At 32.8% G+C, this 19,748-nt stretch overlaps 1 protein-coding gene across 1 annotated transcript; it reads left to right on the forward strand.

The window, feature by feature from the left end:
- Positions 1 to 17,323: 17,323 nt before the first annotated feature.
- LOC143067487 (uncharacterized) lies at positions 17,324 to 19,654 on the forward strand. Its single transcript, XM_076240797.1, has one exon. It carries the CDS (start codon positions 17,391 to 17,393, stop codon positions 19,176 to 19,178), a length of 1,788 nt encoding a protein of 595 aa, XP_076096912.1. The 5' UTR covers positions 17,324 to 17,390; the 3' UTR covers positions 19,179 to 19,654.
- Positions 19,655 to 19,748: the final 94 nt, after the last annotated feature.

Genomic DNA, 19,748 nt, shown 5'->3' on the forward strand with positions numbered 1-19,748 from the left:
TTTGTTAATATAGTATCAATATATGCTCATTTTACAAAAAATCATACTTATTCATTTATTTCTGTGAATAGCAGATGCTGAATAATGGATTTTATTGGTTCTAGGTAAAGATTATGGATGCTCTCTCGATTATATTAATAACTTTTGTATAAAAGCTGACTTCTTATTTCTGTCATAGCATATTTCAAAAAAGTGTCTCCGGATAATGAAGACAAAAAATTAGAATTGCATCTCAACTTTTGATAGATGCTGATGTAATTCTTTTAATTTCATATTGAATACTTCAACGTTTGGATGCTGGCTTCCAATTATTTTTAGATGCTGGCATCCCATCACATTGGAATGATGACATCCCATCACATTGGAATTATGACATTATATCAGTTTGGATGCTAGTATGCCAAACTATTGGGATCCTGGCATCCCCACATATCAGGATGCTAGCATCCAAAATTATCTTGATGCTGGCATCCCAACAGATCTTGATGCTGGCATCCCAACATATCTTGATGCTGGCATCCCAAGATATCCGGATGCTGGCATCCCAAAATATGGGGATTCTGGCATCACAACCATTCCGAGACATACCTTTTTTATTATGTCATATGAATTTAAATGCTGCTTCCTAATCAACTGGATTTTAGTATTAATCCAACAATATAACACTCAGTATATTTCCTAAGGTTTTGATGTGTGTTGAGTTGCATGCACATGAAAACAACGCAGTTAACAAACAAACAAAACTGATAAATGCCGGGAAGTCAAGCTGATATTTATTTGTCTTTGTTCATATCCAGTGGCCAGTTTAATGCATATTGAGAATGTGAAATCATGGGTTAGAGTTTGTGAAATGTATACTTGACCAACATACTGAATCTGATTCGTAAAGTGCTGGTTCGCCATGTGAATGCTGATGTCAACAATTTGATATTTATACAACTATGTCAATGTACTAAGTTTCCAATAATTGGCCAATTTTAATGTTATTTTTCTAACTTTAATTACTATTATGTAACACATGTATACATGTTATTGACTATTGTGGCCTCGAGAAAATACATTTATATATATGATGACATCAGGACTGCAATTTTAATTTTTCTGATATGCTCATGATTCGAATGTTCACAGAATATATTTTTTGAAAATAAGCTTAATGCAATCGCTGGCTGAAATCATATCAAGTTTAGTAGTTCCAAAGGCTTTCAGAAATCAACTGGACATTCTTTTTTACTGGACTAGATTCTTTTTTTACAGGACAATCACACATATGATTTGGACAAAATTAAAAAAAAAAAATGCTGCTCATTTTGTAAGGCATATAATCAATTTAATGAATTTTATTTAACCATTTTTTACTGGTCTTTGCCCAATGACCATCAACCTTGGGAATGTCTGATTAACTAAGTCATCCAGGACATAACTCTACAAAACGGATTGGTGACTGTACCTATATTAAGATGCTAAATATGAGTTGCGTTATATGTAAACCTGCATACTAATTTTGTTTAGTGTCTATGACAAACCCCATTGGCATTCAATGTATAAATAAAGGAGATGTGTTTCCCGCAATTTCCTGGATACAATAAAACATGTACCACAATGCAATATTTTTAAAAAAATCGATTATCAATACTGGTGTACAGTGTCTTTGATCTGTACGTACTGGATATTGTCAGTATCCATGGACTTGCTGTATACATCTTCAAATGAGTCAGTACATCATGTCAGGATCTTCTAGTACTTGAGTCTTTCATTTCATTAACAAAACTTACATTTTCTTTATTAAAATCATTATTAAAACATTGTATCTTTTTTCTGTATTTTAATAATTCAATATTTGTTAATCATTTAATCAAATCAGTTTAAGTTACACGAACTGGAGCTTTCTAACTTTCTATTTAGACTATTATCATGTATTGCTAGTAATCTGAAATCAGCTGGAATCACAAATGATCTGGTGCTATTTGGATGTTTCGTCGTCTGAGTTTATTAATAACCTGTCCAATAACTACAAAGCGTTACGATACATTAATACACAACACATGAATAGTAACCAGAAAGGTGAAGCCACTTCTTTACAAATATGTTTTTCGTTAGGGAACAGAAAGTAAATATTCATGTATGTCACTATGATGTCATAATGATGTAAAATTAAATTCAAAGATTGCTTTCTCACTCATGGTTGATAAAAGAAAATACTTGCACACCCATTCTCTACAAGAAAACGCATTATTATTCGAGAAAACCTTCATTTAAACTTCTTTTTTATTGAGTTTTCTTCACCAATAACATATGCCTGTTCTTTCTGTGTAGTCGTTAAAAACTACTCAAAACACATATGAACCAGAAGTAGTAATAGTAGTTCAATTAAATTTTTATGGAACAACATCCAGATCTATACATTATGAATGGGTGAAAAGTGTGCATTTTCATCAATTTTTTTTTTAGAAATACATCATACATGTATTTAGCGATGTTCGTGAAATTTCATTCCCATCTAAGGGTGTATAATAGGTAGAGGTAATATCTAATATCTGGATCGTGAAATCATTATTAAGTGAAGTATAATACCATCCTTTAAGAGTAGACGAGTCCGTCAGATAATCGATCTGTCAATTTGGTCCAAAAGTGAAAGTGGCCAGAGCGGCCATTTCACCTTTTCGTGTTTTCTCCTTTCACTTTGCAAATCGTACAATAATTTGAGTTTGCTTTGAACAATTTGAATTTATGAGAATTTTTAAAAACATGGTTCCTCAATGAAATAAACATCAAAGAAAAGGTTATTATCGTGATATACTGCCCATATATCACGATAATGACCAGTTTTTCAATGACCATTATATAAATATGCAGAAATGATTTGAAAAAGTTATGTTGACTGGTCAATTATTTTAAGTCCCCGATAATAAGATGTTTAAACGATGGATCATGTAAAATTGAAAATAGACGTGCATTATTTCCCCTACATCTACACTCGTGCTGCATTTCGTTATTTGATAATTTTAAGTTAAAAGTATCAAGATATGGAACTATATTAAATGATCTAAATAAAAGTAACATAAAAAGATAAATCAACCAATAACAATGACTTACACAATCGACGATACACCACAAACGTTAATCCAATAGACCTTTTAAAACCAACACACAGTTCACCACAGACGTTATTCCAATAGACATGTTCTTAAACCAACACCACAAACGTTATTCCAATAGACCTTAAACCAACACACAGTTCAAGATGCACTACAAACGTTATTCTAATGGACATGTTCTTAAACCAACACACAGTTCAAGATACACCACAAACGTTATTCCAATAGACATGTTCTTAAACCAACACACAGTTCAAGATACACCACAAACGTTATTCCAATAGACATGTTCTTAAACCAACACCACAAACGTTATTCCAATAGACCTCAAACCAACACACAGTTCACCACAGACGTTATTCCAATAGACATGTTCTTAAACCAACACCACAAACGTTATTCCAATAGACCTTAAACCAACACACAGTTCAAGATACACCACAAACGTTATTCCAATAGACATGTTCTTAAACCAACACACAGTTCAAGATACACCACAAACGTTATTCCAATAGACATGTTCTTAAACCAACACACAGTTCAAGATACACCACAAACGCTATTCCAATAGACATGTTCTTAAACCAACACACAGTTCAAGACACACCACAATCGTTATTCCAATAGACATGTTCTTAAACCAACACATCGTTCATGCTATTTAAAAAGAACCTTTTAAATCTTTTTATTCATAGACTAGAAAATATTCAAAGTATTCAAAGAAAAAATGATAATATATAATTACCTCTTTACATTATAAAGTAACTGTTAAAATATCAAGCATGAAAAAGGGGAAAAAGGGCGTAGAAATAAAAATATTTGTGTTACAATGAACTCTAAGAATTGGGCAACAAGTGAGAGATATTGAAAGTTTGCACTTACAGTGTAAAGGAACCGCATTGAGAAGAACACATTTACGACAAACATGTAAGGAAATCCGACATTTGTGACAAAAAGAAAAACAACAATACGCCAGCAGAATGTAACTACAAAACATGACAAAGTGACAAAATAAAAGCTTTAAACACAACAATCCAGAAACACTTGTTGAAGAAATCGGTAAACTTGGCCTGACAATTGAGGAGCGTAAATATAACAAGAAAATGGTACTGTCTCACATCATTCAAAAGAATTCTTATAGATACGGAAAGGTGATATATCAGGTTTATTCAAAGATGAAGAATGGAATCAGGTTAGTGATGAATTTAATGAAACCACACACATATTGATACAGAAATAAGAAAAGCGGATTGTCGAAAATCGTAAATGTATAACCTTACAAACGAGCTGAACAAAAAAAAAAAAAAAAAAAAAAAAAAAAAAATGGGACTGTGAACTTATACTAAACTGTGATATAATTCTTTAGGAAATTTGAAATGCTCTTAAAGCCAAGAGGACAAATAAAGCAACTTGTATAGAAAAAAAACCAACTGAAACTAAAATGAGAAAAATTGAACAAGATTTTATTGAAACTATTCCATTTGTGGTTTGATCATAATATTTTCCCAACTAAATGGGACTATAGTATCATCCGTCCTATACATTAGGAAAGGACAGATTGAAGAGTGCCACATAAGGATCGATCCATTAGTTTAATGCCAACAGTTGTAAATGTGATCGAGTACAAGGATCACAGAGTCTTTGATTTCGAATGATTTGTTCAGCGAGGAACAAAATGGCTTGATTGGAGCGTCACTGACGAGTCTTTTGTAGACGAATCGTGCGTCTGGCGAAAATACAAAATTTCAACCCTGGTATCTATGAGGAGTTTATCTCCAAAAGATACAATCAGACATTGGTTATATCTATTATTTTATTATTAGTTTAAAAGAAGAAGAAAAGCAGAATGTTATAGAATGTTACCAAAGTTTAGTGTTTCATAGATTTTGCTAAGGCATTTGACTCATGAGTTACTTTTCGCTTAAGTGTTGATACAACTGGGCATTATCCAAAGTAATAAAACAATTTAATAAAAGGTCATAAAATCCTACACAGCTATGTGAAAATTGACAGCATAGCTACTGATTGTTTTACAATGGAAAGAAGAATCAGATAAGAGGACGATATAATACCGATATTGTTTGCCATCTATATCAATGACCTAGTAAATAGGTATAAAAATCTAAACTTTGGAATACAAATTTTAAGTTGAGTGCGTTAATGTATATTTTGACATTATTCTACTTTGAGAAACAGAAAATGACATGCAGAATATACTTGATACTATTCACAGCTGGTATGAGAAGTGGCAGTTAGTCAAGACTAAAATAATGCACTGTCTTAAGCAAATATGCAACCAACCGACAAACTTTCCACATTGGACATTAAACAGTTTTAGGTGTAAGTCATACAGATACCTCGGATATGAAGCATGCGAAATAGTAGGATTCACTGAAGGAGTTGCAATAAAAGCTACTGAATGAATCTGGAAGTAGAGCGATGGGTGCATTGCTTTCTAAGTATAACAGTATAAAAGGCCAGTATGCCAGGTTTTTCGGTTTATTAAATACAGCTATTACAATACAGTTGTTCCAGTATCAGATTACATCTCAGGAATTTGAGGATTTAAGGATATGACTTTGCTGATAACCTGCAACCCAGAGCTGAAGAGCCATTTCTTCTTGTAGGTAAGCGAGAACTCATTCCTTATTAAACAGGAAAAACAAAATTAAGCTGGCTGGAAGTACATCTTAGATATCATTTGAACATGATTATACTATGGACAAGGACAGTGCGTATGTTAGACAATGGATCACCAAAAAATCATTATCTAAGGGGTAAATCAAACAACATAAAAAATCGTGGGTTATCAGAAATAATATCAATAATGAACAAATGTAAACTTATAAATCATTATAACCTGAATAGTCTGCTAGGTATGAGTTACAAGGCGCTTTTTTTATTTATTTTTTTATCATAGTATAACAAAAACTGACATTTATATTTGACACATTCCTCATATTCATTTTCAATTTTGATTGTAACTGATTATTGCCAGGAACCTTCATTTCTAAAAAACCTCTCTACAAACATAATGCGGTGTTATCTAAACTGAGATGTGGAATTGAGAAATTTAGAAAATATAGACAGGTACTAGTAGAAAGAAGAACTTAAAAAATTTGTATGGACCAAACAGTTAGAAATGAGATGCATTTTGTAATGAAATGTGTGGCATATGAACAAGAAAGACGGTTTGTATAACATAAATTAAGAACAAAATTCATACAAAAAAATTTCATATATCGAAAACATTGCCAGCTAATCAAATTCCTTGCATCTATTCATTATCGAACCTTACAGAACGTGATCTTAATTTCTATAAAAAGTTATCAAAGGTACCAGGATTATAGTTTAGTACGCCAGACGCGCGTTTCGTCTACATTAGACTCATCAGTGACGAACTCCGACGAAAATTCAAAACGTAAAGTCACTATTCAAATGTCAAAATCAAAAGCTTTAAAACATCAAACGAATGGATAACAACTGTCATATTTCTGACTTGGTACAGGCGTTTTCTTTTGTATAGAAAATGCTGGTTAAAACCTGGTTCTTTAGCTAGCCAAACCTCTCACTTGTATGACAGTCGCATAAAATTCCATTATACTTATAACGATGTGTGAGCAAAACAAACAGACATAATAAGTAAAAATGTCAAAATAGGGTGCAACAGTCAACATTGTGTTATAATCTTAACCACTATGAAAACAAACCAATATGTAACAAAGAAACACAAAAAGACATAAAGACAAAGCACATAATCAAAAATAAAAGACAAGAATACAAACATTTACCATAGCACAGTAACAAAATGACGGGGTGTATATATAAGTACCGTGCCACGTCAAATGAATATCACAAAAAATAAACTAAACCGTAATATACAAAAAGACAAATAAAAGATCTGCATGATCTGTACAAACATAAACTTTTATATACAAAATTTAGTCCTGGTATCTAAGATGAGTTTATTTACAACCACTGGGTCGATGCCGCTGCTGGTGGAGATTTATTTTCCCGAGAGTATCAAAAGCCCAGTAGTCAGCACTTTTTGTGCTGACATGAATTATCATTTACATGGTTATATTTATAAATTAACTGTTTACAAAATTTTGAATTTTTTTAAATACTAAGGCTTTTCTACCTCAGGAATAGATTACCTTAGCTGTATTTGACAAAACTTTTAGGAATTTTGTTCCTCAATGCTCTTTAACTTCGTACTTTATTTGGCCTTTTTAACTTTTTTGGATTCGAGCGTCACTGATGAGTCTTTTGTAGACGAAACGCGCGTCTGGCGTATATACAAAATTTAGTCCTGGTATCTATGATGAGTTTATTTATCTACCGCTTTACAAGCATAACCAAATACAATGAAAGTCCCTACTATGTATTGGCTTCCGAAGCTACACAAAACACCTTACAAATATAAGTTTATTTCGTCTTCAAGCCATTGTTCCACTAATTATATGTCTATTCTTCATACCAGTGCACTTAGTACTATCAAAAACCTGATAATAAATTGAAACCCTTCGAAAAAAGTGGAATTAATTACTTTTGGAGAGTCAAGAACTCGTTGGAAGTACTTGATAAATTGCATGCTTATATTGGTGATTTTGAATCTGTTCAAAGTTTTGATTTTTCTACCCTGTATACCACATTGCCTCATTTTCTCATTAAGAAAAAAATCACACACCTAATTAAATGGGCATTTCAAAAGTCAGAATGTGAATATATATGTTTTTAAGATCATTTTTAATAGCAATAAACAAATTCCAATGTCAATTAAACATGCTTTGATACTATATCTGCCCTTGAATTTTAACTAGATAACATTTTTGTTCGTCGTCACGTTAACGGAATTCCAATGGGGACTAACTGTGCACCACTTATTGCAGACCTGTTTTTGTATTGCTATGAGTTAAAATTTATGACAAAAAACAGGAAAGACCCATCTAAACAACATCTGATACACAAATTCAATAATACTTTTAGATATTTGGATGTTATTTTGCCTCTCAATAATGACGACCTCAGTATCTATACTAAAGAAATTTATCCTGTTGAACTTACTTTAAAAATAAAGCTAACACTAACAATGACCACTGCCCTTTCCTCGATCTTGATATCTATATCATTACCGGAAAGCTTAATACTAAAATTTATGATAAAAGAGTTGATTTTTCATTTCCTATCGTTAATTATCCTTTTTTAGATGGTGACGTTCCCTTGTCACCATCTTATGGTGTTTATATATCTCAACTTGTACGATTCGCTCGTGTTTGTAACAACGTTTTAGATTTTAACGAGAGAAATTTATCTATTACTGAAAAAATATTACACCAGGGTTTTCGATATCAGAAATTAGTCAAAAGGTCCAAGGACACAGTTATCGTCCTTTGGTTTTCGTTGTCTACGAATATAGTCCCTAGTGTAAACAGTGTATAACTTGCATGTTTTATTTGATACACTTTCCCAATTTATTTCTTATTATCAAATGCATGAAATATTAAGTAGGGGGATGTATTTACATGTTAAAAAAAATTGGGTGCTGAATCTTTATGTTAAGTAGTGATTTGGTCCAGTTCAAAAAGGTCAAAATTTTTCACGTCTGAAGCTGTCAAACTTAATTTTACACCCCCTTAACACAGAATTGTCAATATTTTGAGTTAGAGCTGGTAGAAGTTTCTATAATTTTGATATTATTTGTCTCACTGGTAGTACACTACACTGTAAAAATCTTTTTGAGAAAGAGCAGGTGCGATTTTTTTAATTTGAATTTATTGTCTAAAAGAAATGCACTACGAAATAACTGTGTTCTCGGGCCAAAACATTTAATAAATTTTATCATCGGTATAAGGACATCATTCGTAAATATAGCTCAACATGTATACTTCTTATACGTTCAGGTATTTCACATCCAATCTTTTATGGAAATATTCTTTATAAAGCACAACAATGTCAGTATTCACCTCAGAAGGTAACAAAACCTTTAAATAGACTTATTAAGAAGGAATATAGTTACGATACTGTTGTGAGGTCATTAAAGATTGCATATTTTGGCGTTAATATTGATTCACTTATAGGGTCTTTGCATCGGAACAAAACACATCTATTTAAAAACCAGTTGTTGGCATGACACGGGTTATCTTCTTCTCATTTATTTTATGATGGTACGATACTAAGCCCCTAACGGGAAGGATTGTGCCTGCTATTCATATGATGAAGACATAATCTTTCAATCGGTTTAATTGAAGTCTGGAGCTGGCATGTCAGTTAACTGCTAGTAGTCTGTTGTTATTTATGTATTATTGTCATTTTATTTATTTTCTTTGATTACATCTTCTGACATCAGACTCGGACTTCTCTTGAACTGACTTTTAATGTGCGTATTGTTATGCGTTTACTTTTCTGCATTGGCTAGATATATAAGGGGGGCTGAGATCTCATAAACATGTTTAACACCGCCGCATTTTTGCGCCTGTCCCAAGTCAGGAGCCTATGGCCTGTGTTAGTCTTGTATTATTTTTAATTTTAGTTTCTTAGTGTACAATTTGGAGTTTAGTATGGCGTTCATTATCACTGAACTAATATATATATTTGTTTAGGTGCCAGCTGAAGGACGCCTCCGGGTGCGGTAATTTCTCGCTGCATTGAAGACCTGTTGGTGACATTCTGCTGTTGTCTGTTCTATGGTCGGGTTGGTTGTCATCTCTTTGACGCATTCCCCATTTTCATTCTCAATTTTATCACACGTTACTAAGATTATAAATAACGCCAGGAACAAGAATTTATACTTAAAGACTATTGTGTATTATTTTTGAAGCTGAAACGTAATATATATCAACAAGGTCTTGGTTCCTTCCGATGAAGAGGACGAGACGGTCTTTGACATACCCCTTGTTCATCAACTTTCTGTTAAGACACTGGTGACGTTTCACAAAGTCTGAGTAGCAGTTGAAAGCTCTTTAATACCGAATAAGTTTTGAAATGTATATCCCGTAAGCAGGTAAAGTTGGTATATTGCTACTAAATTGGTGGAAATTGATAAATTGAAAAAAACAAATCGTACCGTTTGTCATAGAGATGACCGTGTATGTCAAATTCGAGGTATAAGTCTAAAGATTAACCAGATGAAGCCGTGTCTGTTGTTTATATGATTTTTAGTTCTAGGGGATACATCAATTGAAACCAATAAGAAAAGTTTGGATTGTTAATGGAAAGAACATCATATCATCAATATATCTGAATGTAAATTAAATGACAAGGCTTCTTTGGTCTTCTTGTTTTTGACAAGTTTCTAAAGGAATACCGAATCATAAAAAAATAAGAAGAGGTCAGCAGGGAGAGGCACACAGTTCGTACCCATAGGAATGTTGTTTTTGTTCAATTTCACATGATGAATGATGGTATACAGGGTTTGAAGAGGGTTTTGAAAGAAATAATTTCAGAAAAAGTTTGAGATTTAAAATTATCCTGAAGTTCTTCAGAGTATTTAAGAATGCACATATGGTTATTACCACTACGCAAGTAAACATTTTTACAGTATTTCCAAAAACCCTTCTTTCACTGAGGACAGAATTTTCATCAATCAAATGAACAATTTTTTAGTCGAACATGCAGATGAGTCTTGCAATTATCGTTGTTTGTACGAGATTTTGTGAAGCATAGGTATCCAATATAAACAAGGTTAGCACTCCGATGTGTTGTCCCAAGTAATGTAAATTGACGCCATGAAGAACTTAATATGATTCGCTCAAATCACATCTTTGTCAAATGATACTTTTTTGGATAAGGAATTACCTGGGCGTTAATTCATTCCTCATTATTTTACAAAACATTCGTAGTAGTACGAATTACATACAAAGACAATATTATTTGAATCTTTATCCACAGGAACAACAACATACTTATCGTGAAGAGTTGTTAGACATTTAGAGTACAAGGAGACAATAATTCAATGGCAGTACATTTCTGAAGATTTTGTTTTGTTTTAAAAAAAGTCAATATAAACGTATTCTATTGTAAAACTTAGTTCATTCAAGTATATAAAACGTATTCAACTTAAAAAAAATGAATCCACTAAGAATGACATTAAACGTTTTCACATGACTGTAAGTATAGACCGACTGGGTCAAAAAACATATATTGCTGTGGAAAAATAAATTTCGGAATTTTTTTTTCTGCGAAAGACTAGGAATAGAAAACTCAGTAGGCGACTGATTTTTTTCTGTGTGTTATCAATATGCAGCACAGAATATAATATAAAAAATAACTAGCTTCTAATGCAGATTTTAAAAAATTATGATTAACAATTTGAATATACACGTACACGTATATTTCAAATAACACTATGTATATCGTAGTTTTAACAGACAGTTCAACAAATGTTTAATTGTGGTTTTGATATAACACGGTGTTGTCACTTTGAAATCTTGAAGAGTTACTTTTCTTTTTGTTCTCGACTATCCGAGTTTTCCACTGCGTATTACATCAGTATGTGTATAATTAAACTCATCATAGATTTATTTCCGCCTCATCATAAATCGTCAAAGAATCAATAAACACTCGACGTATGACTAATACTCATATGCTGTGTCATAACCGTAAAGAAATATAAAAAAAAACTTCCTTAAACTGCAAGATAAATAGGGATTAAAAGATTAAAGAGTGGATTAGAAATAGATTCGTTCAACCGTACGTTTCAATGAGTTTTATGAATGACCGGGGATTTTCAATAATGAACTTTCTATAAGTATAATTTTATAATGAATCCTGAGGAAAACGAAACAAAACATGGCAAATAAATGATTATGTAAGTAACATTTTCAAAATGTCTAATTGTTGTAAATATCTACAAATATGTCAAGATTTTTTATTGTTTACTAATCCTCTTTTTCCTTTTTGATCTTTTAATTAGCAGTTTGCTGGTTTTTTTATAATGTTTATGCGTCATGTGTATGAAAAGGCGTATGAAGGATATTTGTGTAAATATATACTTGATATAAGAATACACCGGAAAATAACAAGTTAGAGATATTTAAAGAAAAGGGCCGTTTGCTATATGACGGAGTAGGGAGAGGGTAGCAACAATCTATTTCCTTTTTATAAATACTTCTTGAAGTGTCATAGTCTATGCCCTCTGATCCCTGAGCATATTGTTTCAAACTGCCATGTTTGCCTATTTTAGATAGGAATGAACTGCTTGGATACAAATTATCACGTCCCTATCATAGTTACAAATTTTAACATCTTTGAAGCTACATATTATCGAACCTATGCCCTGTTAATAGTTTATTTTAGACTTTATAATTTGGATAAATGTTTTACATGGTTATACATCAAATATGAGAATTTGAGTTAAATCGGTTTTAATAGCTAGTGCTCCTTTAACTGGTCATCGTAGTGAATTATATTCTAGTCCACATTGTTAGATATTGTTCATTGTTGTAAAAGTACGTAACACTAGGTGACCGACACAGCCTCTTTAGAGCCTCGTGTAAGTTTTGTTAAAGGTGAATCCAGGAAAGCACACACTTATCACTGTGTTATTTTCGTTTAAAAAAATAATTCATCAAGAAAATGTTTGACATATTTTTCTTTTCAGAAATGAATGCACCAACCGATACAAAGTTAGACTCCGGGATTAGTGTGTCTTTTGACAGCTTATGCCAGCATGATTCAGAAAGCACAAACTCCATACTTCAAAATACTTGTCTATCAGGTTCACTCGACAATAAAACACAGAACTGCGGAAATGTTTGGAGATCCGACGATTGTGCTTCTGAGGTAGCGGTTCACTTTAAATAAAATTGAGAAAGGAAATGGTGAATATGTCAAAGCGACAACCACCCGACCATAGAGCAAACAACAGCCGAAGGCAACCAATGGGTCTTCAATGTAGCGAGAATTCCCGCACCCGTAGGTGTCCTTCAGCTGGCCCCTAAAATATGCATAATAGTACAGTTATAATGGACGTCATACTAAACTCCGAATTATACACAAGAAACTAAAATTTAAAATCATACAAGACTAACAAAGGCCAGAGGCTCCTGACTTGGGACAGGCGCAAAATTGCGGCGGGGTTAAACATGTTTATGAGATCTCAACCCTCCCCCTATACCTCTAGCCAATGTAGAAAAGTAAAAGAATAACAATACGCACATTAAAATTCAGTTCAAGAGAAGTCCGAGTCTGATGTCAAAAGATGTAACAAAAGAAAATAAATAAAATGACAATAATACATAAATAACAACAGACTACTAGCAGTTAACTGACATGCCAGCTCCAGACCTCAATTAAACTGATTGAAAGATTATGTCTTCATCATATGAATATCAGGTACAATCCCTCCCGTTAGGGGTTTAGTATCATACTATCATAAAATATATGAGAAGAACATAACCCGTGTCATGCCAACAACTGTTTTTTAAAGAAATAAATGTGTTTAGTTCCGATGCAAAGATCCTATCAGTGAATCAATGTTAAAGCCAAAATATGCAATCTTTAATGACCTGACAACAGTATCGTAACTATATCCCCTTTTAATAAGTCTATTTAAAGGTTTTGTTAGTTTCTGAGGAGAATACTGACATTTTTGTGCTTTATAAAGAATATTTCCATAAAATTTTGGATGTGAAATACCTGAACGTATAAGATGTCTGCATGTTGAGTTATATTTACGAATTATTTCCTTATACCGGTGATAAAATTTAGTAAATGTTTTGACCAGTTTGTGATATCGAAAACCCTGGTGTAATAATTTTTCAGTAATACATAAATTTCTCTCGCTAAAATCTAATACATTGTTACATACACGAGCGAATCGTACAAGTTGAGTTATATAAACACCATAAGATTGTGACAAGGGAACGTCACCATCTAAAAATGGATAATTAACAATAGGAAATGAAAAATCATCTCTTTTATCATAAATTTTTGTATTAAGCTTCCTGTTTATGATATAGATATCAAGATCGAGGAAAGGGCAGTAGTCATTGTTATCATTGGCTTTATTTAAAGTAAGTTCTACAGGATAAATTTCTTTAGTATACATACTGAAGTCGTCATTATTTAGAGCCAATATATCATCCAAATATCTAAAAGTATTGTTAAATTTTTGTATCAAATGTTGTTTTGATGGGTCTTTGCTAATTTTAGTCATAAATTGTAACTCATAACAATACAAAAATAGGTCTGCAATAAGTGGTGCACAGTTAGTCCCCATTGGAATTCCAATAACTTGACGATATACGGAATCTCCAAAGCGAACAAAAATGTTATCAAGTAAAAATTCAAGTGCATAAATAGTATCAAAGCATGTCCAATTGACATAGTTCTTTTGTTTATTGCTACTAAAAAATGATCTAAAAGAGTTTGAACATATGTACTCGCATTCCGACTTTTTAAATGCCCAGTTAATTAGGGATGTGAATTTTTTCTTAATAAGAATATGAGGCAAAGTGGTATATAGGGTAGAAAAATCAAAACTTTGAACAGATTCAAAATCACCAATATATGCATGCAATTTATCAAGTACTTCCAACGAGTTTTTGACACTCCAAAAGTAATTAATTCCACTATTTTCAAAGGCCTTATTTGAACAATTTATTATCAGGTTTTTTATTGTACCAAGTGTACTAGTAAGTAAAACAGACAATTTAGTAGTTGAACAATGGCTAGAAGATGAAATAAATCTATATTTGTAAGGTTTTTTGTGCAGCTTCGGAAGCCAGTACATAGTTGGGACTTTCATTGTGTTTGGTTCTGCTTGTAAAGAAGTAGCTAAAAGTTTATGTTTGTTACAGATGTCGTTTTCTGAAAATGAAGTCAGTTGGAATGTTGGTGAATTCGTGATTTCCTTTTGCAAAACCTCTATATAAAATTTACGTCAAACAATAATGATATTATTAGCAGCTTTATCAGCCGGGACAAAAACAAATTCCTTGGCTAGTTCTGTTAGTTTATTTTTGATACGCGAAATAGGGTTTTTATAGTTTTTGTTGAGGGTAAAATGTTCTTTAAAATGTTGTATTCGAATATCAACTATCTTCATTACTGAATTAAAAAAAGAGTCCAAAGATTTTTTGTCAGCTTTTTCCCGTTTTACCCATTTCAAACAGTAGGCGCGGAGTGAGTCGTTGATGATATTACGACACACATTCCAGTTAATAGTTGACGGGGGACGATATTTAGGTCCTTTACTGAGGAATGATTTTAACTCTCGGTCGCGAACGATGTTAAGGTCTCCTGTTATAACATGGGAAATTGGTCCATAGGTGTATTCTGAATTACTGCAATTACACGACATAGGTGTATTTTCAGTGATATTTACATCTTTACACAATTGGCTATAATTAAACACATATTTTCGGGTAGATTTCTTGTAAATATAACAAATGAGAGGGAGTTCAGTATTATCAAAATATCCAGGAATTTGGTCTTTAACAGAATGGTCGTTAAAAATACCGGCAATATTAACAAAATCAAAACCTTTATTGACATACTTTATTTTAATAAAATGTTTTTTATGATCTTCAGGGCGATCAATTTTTGGAAACAGTTTAGAATAACAATATGCCATTATAATTTGGACAATTTCATACTTAGGACTGTAATATGAAATTGTGTTGCAATCCTCTAAAATTTTATTTAATTTATTTATAGGTAAAGAACAAAGCTTGGTTAACAGATAATGTCTGCCGTTGTTTTTTGAAATGGAAATTAGGTCCGAAATATTTGTATGGTTGGTCCGAAATTTTCTTTGATTGCGATTTTTTCTGCGTCCATGAGAACGATTTTTACGAACAGTTTTAGAAACTATATCCAAAATGTTAACAGAATCGGTTCTTGATATATTGCCAATTCCCATGATATTATCATTAAGACAGAGAGGGTAGACTGTCTGTAATTTTTTAATCCAATTTAATTCATTTATTTTTCGTGATCGTACAAACTTGGAATGAGATTCACCAGGCTGCTTATTTACTACTTCTAAAGGTTGAACTGTTAAATATTTAATAGGATGATTGTGCTTTTTAAGATGTTGATAAATGATACTTTTGAATTTATTGGGTCTTTTAAAACGATACAGGTGTTCTTGCGTGCGTTTAGATAAATATCGCCCAGTTTCACCTACGTACTGAATACCGCATCCCGGTTTGTTTCATGTGAGTAAATAAATAATACTGTTTGTTTTTCAAGTAATATCAGTTTCAAAATTTAGAGAAAATGTGCGACCATTAAATGTGGACCTTACTGTATTGTTGGTGGAAAGACGGGGACACGTAAGTCATTTTTTGGCATGACACTTATCGATAAAAGGGTAACCACGATTTTTATTGTTAAAAACGTTAGCGATGGTAGTATTTTTAGATAAGCGATTCTGAAGATTGAGACGTGTAGATACCCTTTGAACGAGTTTAGTATTTAATATTTTTCCATTTCTAAGCTTCATATTTGTTTTTTGGTATGTAGATTTATTACAAAGGAGCAAAGACTGGCGTCCAGAATATGAACCATCACACAGTAGATTAAATTGTGTAAAAATGATAAAACTGTTCGGCTCAAGACGTCAAATGCTTATTGTCATAAAAGAGGGACGAAAGATACCAAAGGGACAGTCAAACTCATAAATCTAAAACAAACTGACAACGCCATGGCTAAAAATGAAAAAGACAAACAGAAAAACAATAGTACACATGACACAACATAGAAAACTAAAGAATAAACAACACGAACCCCACCAAAAACTAGGGGTGATCTCAGGTGCTCCGGAAGGGTAAGCAGATCCTGCTCCACATGCGGCACCCGTCGTGTTGCTTATGTGATTACAAATCCGGTAAATAGTCTAATTCGGTAGGTCAAATTCATGAAAGGGAAGGGGATTGTAGTTACGACGTGAGGAACATATCCGATATCATTTGTGAAATGGTTATTCCATAACGGTCAACCAACTCGTGATGGCGTCCGTAAAATTTACGAAGTTAATATAGTACATAAGTTACCCGACAAATTTAACAAAAGATAGGGTATATCAAGGTAGCGACTGACGTCTGACTAAATAGATGTATGGGGCTGAATATTAAAATACTACTTTTTGATACATATTCCTAAAGTAATGAACATAGAGAAGTTCTCGCTCGGACACACACTCCATAATCTAATATAATATAAGAGCATAAACCTTAAGCACGGGGAGGCACTCTACTGTCTCCACACGGCACTAAAGACAATATTCCACTGGAACTCCAATTAACAGATAGAAATGAAACTTTACATTTACACAACCGAAACTACATGAACACACCGAAAGAGTGTACACAAATGAAGACAATTGTTACAAACAAGGTCAGTAGCAAATGTATGACGGTCACTCAGGTCAGTGGTGTAAATTCTGATCTTGCACCAGATGTAGTCATATATCAGCGCCATCAAAAAGTTCTTGCATTCGGAAAACGATTTCATGTGAGTATTATCTACAAAGATAATGACAAAGTGTCCAGTCATGTAACTAATTTTGTTAATGATCTAGATAGTGTGGGTTTCCTTTGCTATTACAAATGTCGAGATTTTATTCCCGGTCAAAGGTATCCAAAAACAATAGTTCAATCTTTTGAGCAAAGTATGAAGATTCTAATAATTTTAACAGAGGCATTTCTGGAAAGCGATAAATGCCAATATGAATTGGATTTAGCTTTAGAGGAATGCTTCAGTCGAGGCGAGGATGGAGATCGTAACGTAATTATTCCATGTCGATTAGAACAATGTAAAGTTCCAAGAACTTTAAAACCATTTCAAGTTTTAGATATTTTTGGGGATAAGGATTCCTGGTGGAACCATCTTATTAATTCAATTGAGCAAAGTTCAGATTATATCATAAAGAAAAAATCGCAAGATGAAACAGAAATTTCAGAATTAGAAGTAGTTGGTACAAAATTTCTTACCAAACTTAGAAAATCTAAAATGGATGAAGTTGTGTACTTCTTAGCTAAACCTGTTGCATATGACCTATTTCATTTCTTAAACCAATGCAATGATTTTAGATTCTTTTTTTCTGCAATGAGAACATTAGGAATAGAAATTAAAGATAGTACAGTGCTTGTCTCTATGAAAACTTTAAAAGATTTTGTCAGTCGTCCTTATTATATAGCACATATGTTTAAGGAAAATATGCAAAAACAAAAGAAAAAAGTATCAAAGGTTGGCCTGATTGTGTATGACATGGAAGATTTAATGCTGCGTAAAAATTCTGATGAAGTTAAACAATTCAACGAAATTGTGCGAACAGCGTTAAATGCAAACGAAACTTATGATCACTTCGGAAGAGGTGTTGTTTATTCCATTGAAGGAATTCCAAAATCACGAGCAATTCGAAATGAATGTAGAATGCTAATTCACGACGCGGTGGTTGAACCACCAGTTACAAAACCAAATTATCCACAGTTTGACACTTACGAAGCCAGACTTCAGACATTTAGATATTATCCTTCATCTGCTAAACCTACAAAAGAAGAATTTGCCGACGCTGGATACTTTTGTGCAGACGACGGAGTCGTTTTTCGATGTTTCTATTGCAATGCCGCAGATTGGGATTTTAAACCTGACGAGGAACCATGGGTTCGCCATGCTAAATATTACTATCATTGTCCATTCGTGTTGTCAACAAAGGGACAGGAATTCGTTAATCGCTGTCGTTTTGATGGAACTATCCGCCAAAGTATGTATAATCCAGATTTTGAAAAACTGCACTCGAGAATAAATTCGTACATTAATTGGGATATTGCTAATTCTCCTAGCCCAAAACTACTGGCTGAAGCAGGATTTTACTTTACTCACATTGAAGACAAGGTCGCATGCCACATGTGTGGACATGGACTGCGTAATTGGCAGAAAGCAGACGATCCATGGTATAAACACGCGCTTTGGTCACCTAACTGTAAATTTCTAAAAAATAATAAGACGAAAGATTATATTGAAGCAGCAAAGAAAGACAGAAAACAATTATATTTGGAGAACGATAGATGTTTGCTCACATATACCCTGAGAAAACGAGAAGTTACCAAAATAGGTAATGGTGATCTCTAAAACAGTGTTGTGTATAAAATAAGTTTCAGTAGTCTTTTACCTTCTAATTACACCATTTGTCGCAAAGGTGGATCATTATAAGGGACTTTTTTACTTCTTTTCCCACTTTTTTGTAATAAACATGTAAGGTATCCAATTTTCAAGTTCCAGTTTCAATACAACATTCATAAATGCTGAGTTTGTAAAGATAGAGCAAAATTTATACTACAGCCCATACTGCGGCCAATGTATATTTGGTATATAAAGTTGCACATTGACTGTTTTTAAAAGAATGGTGTAAAATACTATGTTTAATAAATATGAATTGTTTTCTGTACACCTAGAAACTAAAGACTTGGTGTACTTTTAGTTAAATTTTTCCTTATATGGAAGTTTTTGATTAAATACCCTGAAAAGAGCACAAAAGGACTTTTTAAAGGCTTTTTTTAAGCAGTTTGATACGAAATAAAACAACAATTATGTTTCATTATACTAAATCTGTGTTTTAATTACTTGTAAAGTTCACAAAATGTCATTGACAATCACTCTGCAGAAATTCATGTTACCCCAACATCAGGATGGATTCTTCGC

The sequence above is a fragment of the Mytilus galloprovincialis genome, chromosome 3, assembly GCF_965363235.1.
Source record: "Mytilus galloprovincialis chromosome 3, xbMytGall1.hap1.1, whole genome shotgun sequence".
In the NCBI taxonomy this organism is placed as follows: Eukaryota; Metazoa; Mollusca; class Bivalvia; order Mytilida; family Mytilidae; genus Mytilus; species Mytilus galloprovincialis.

Excerpts from the sequence above, each read along its gene's own strand:
- LOC143067487 (XM_076240797.1), top strand. The coding sequence starts at position 17,391 with ATGAACACACCGAAAGAGTGTACACAAATGAAGACAATTGTTACAAAC.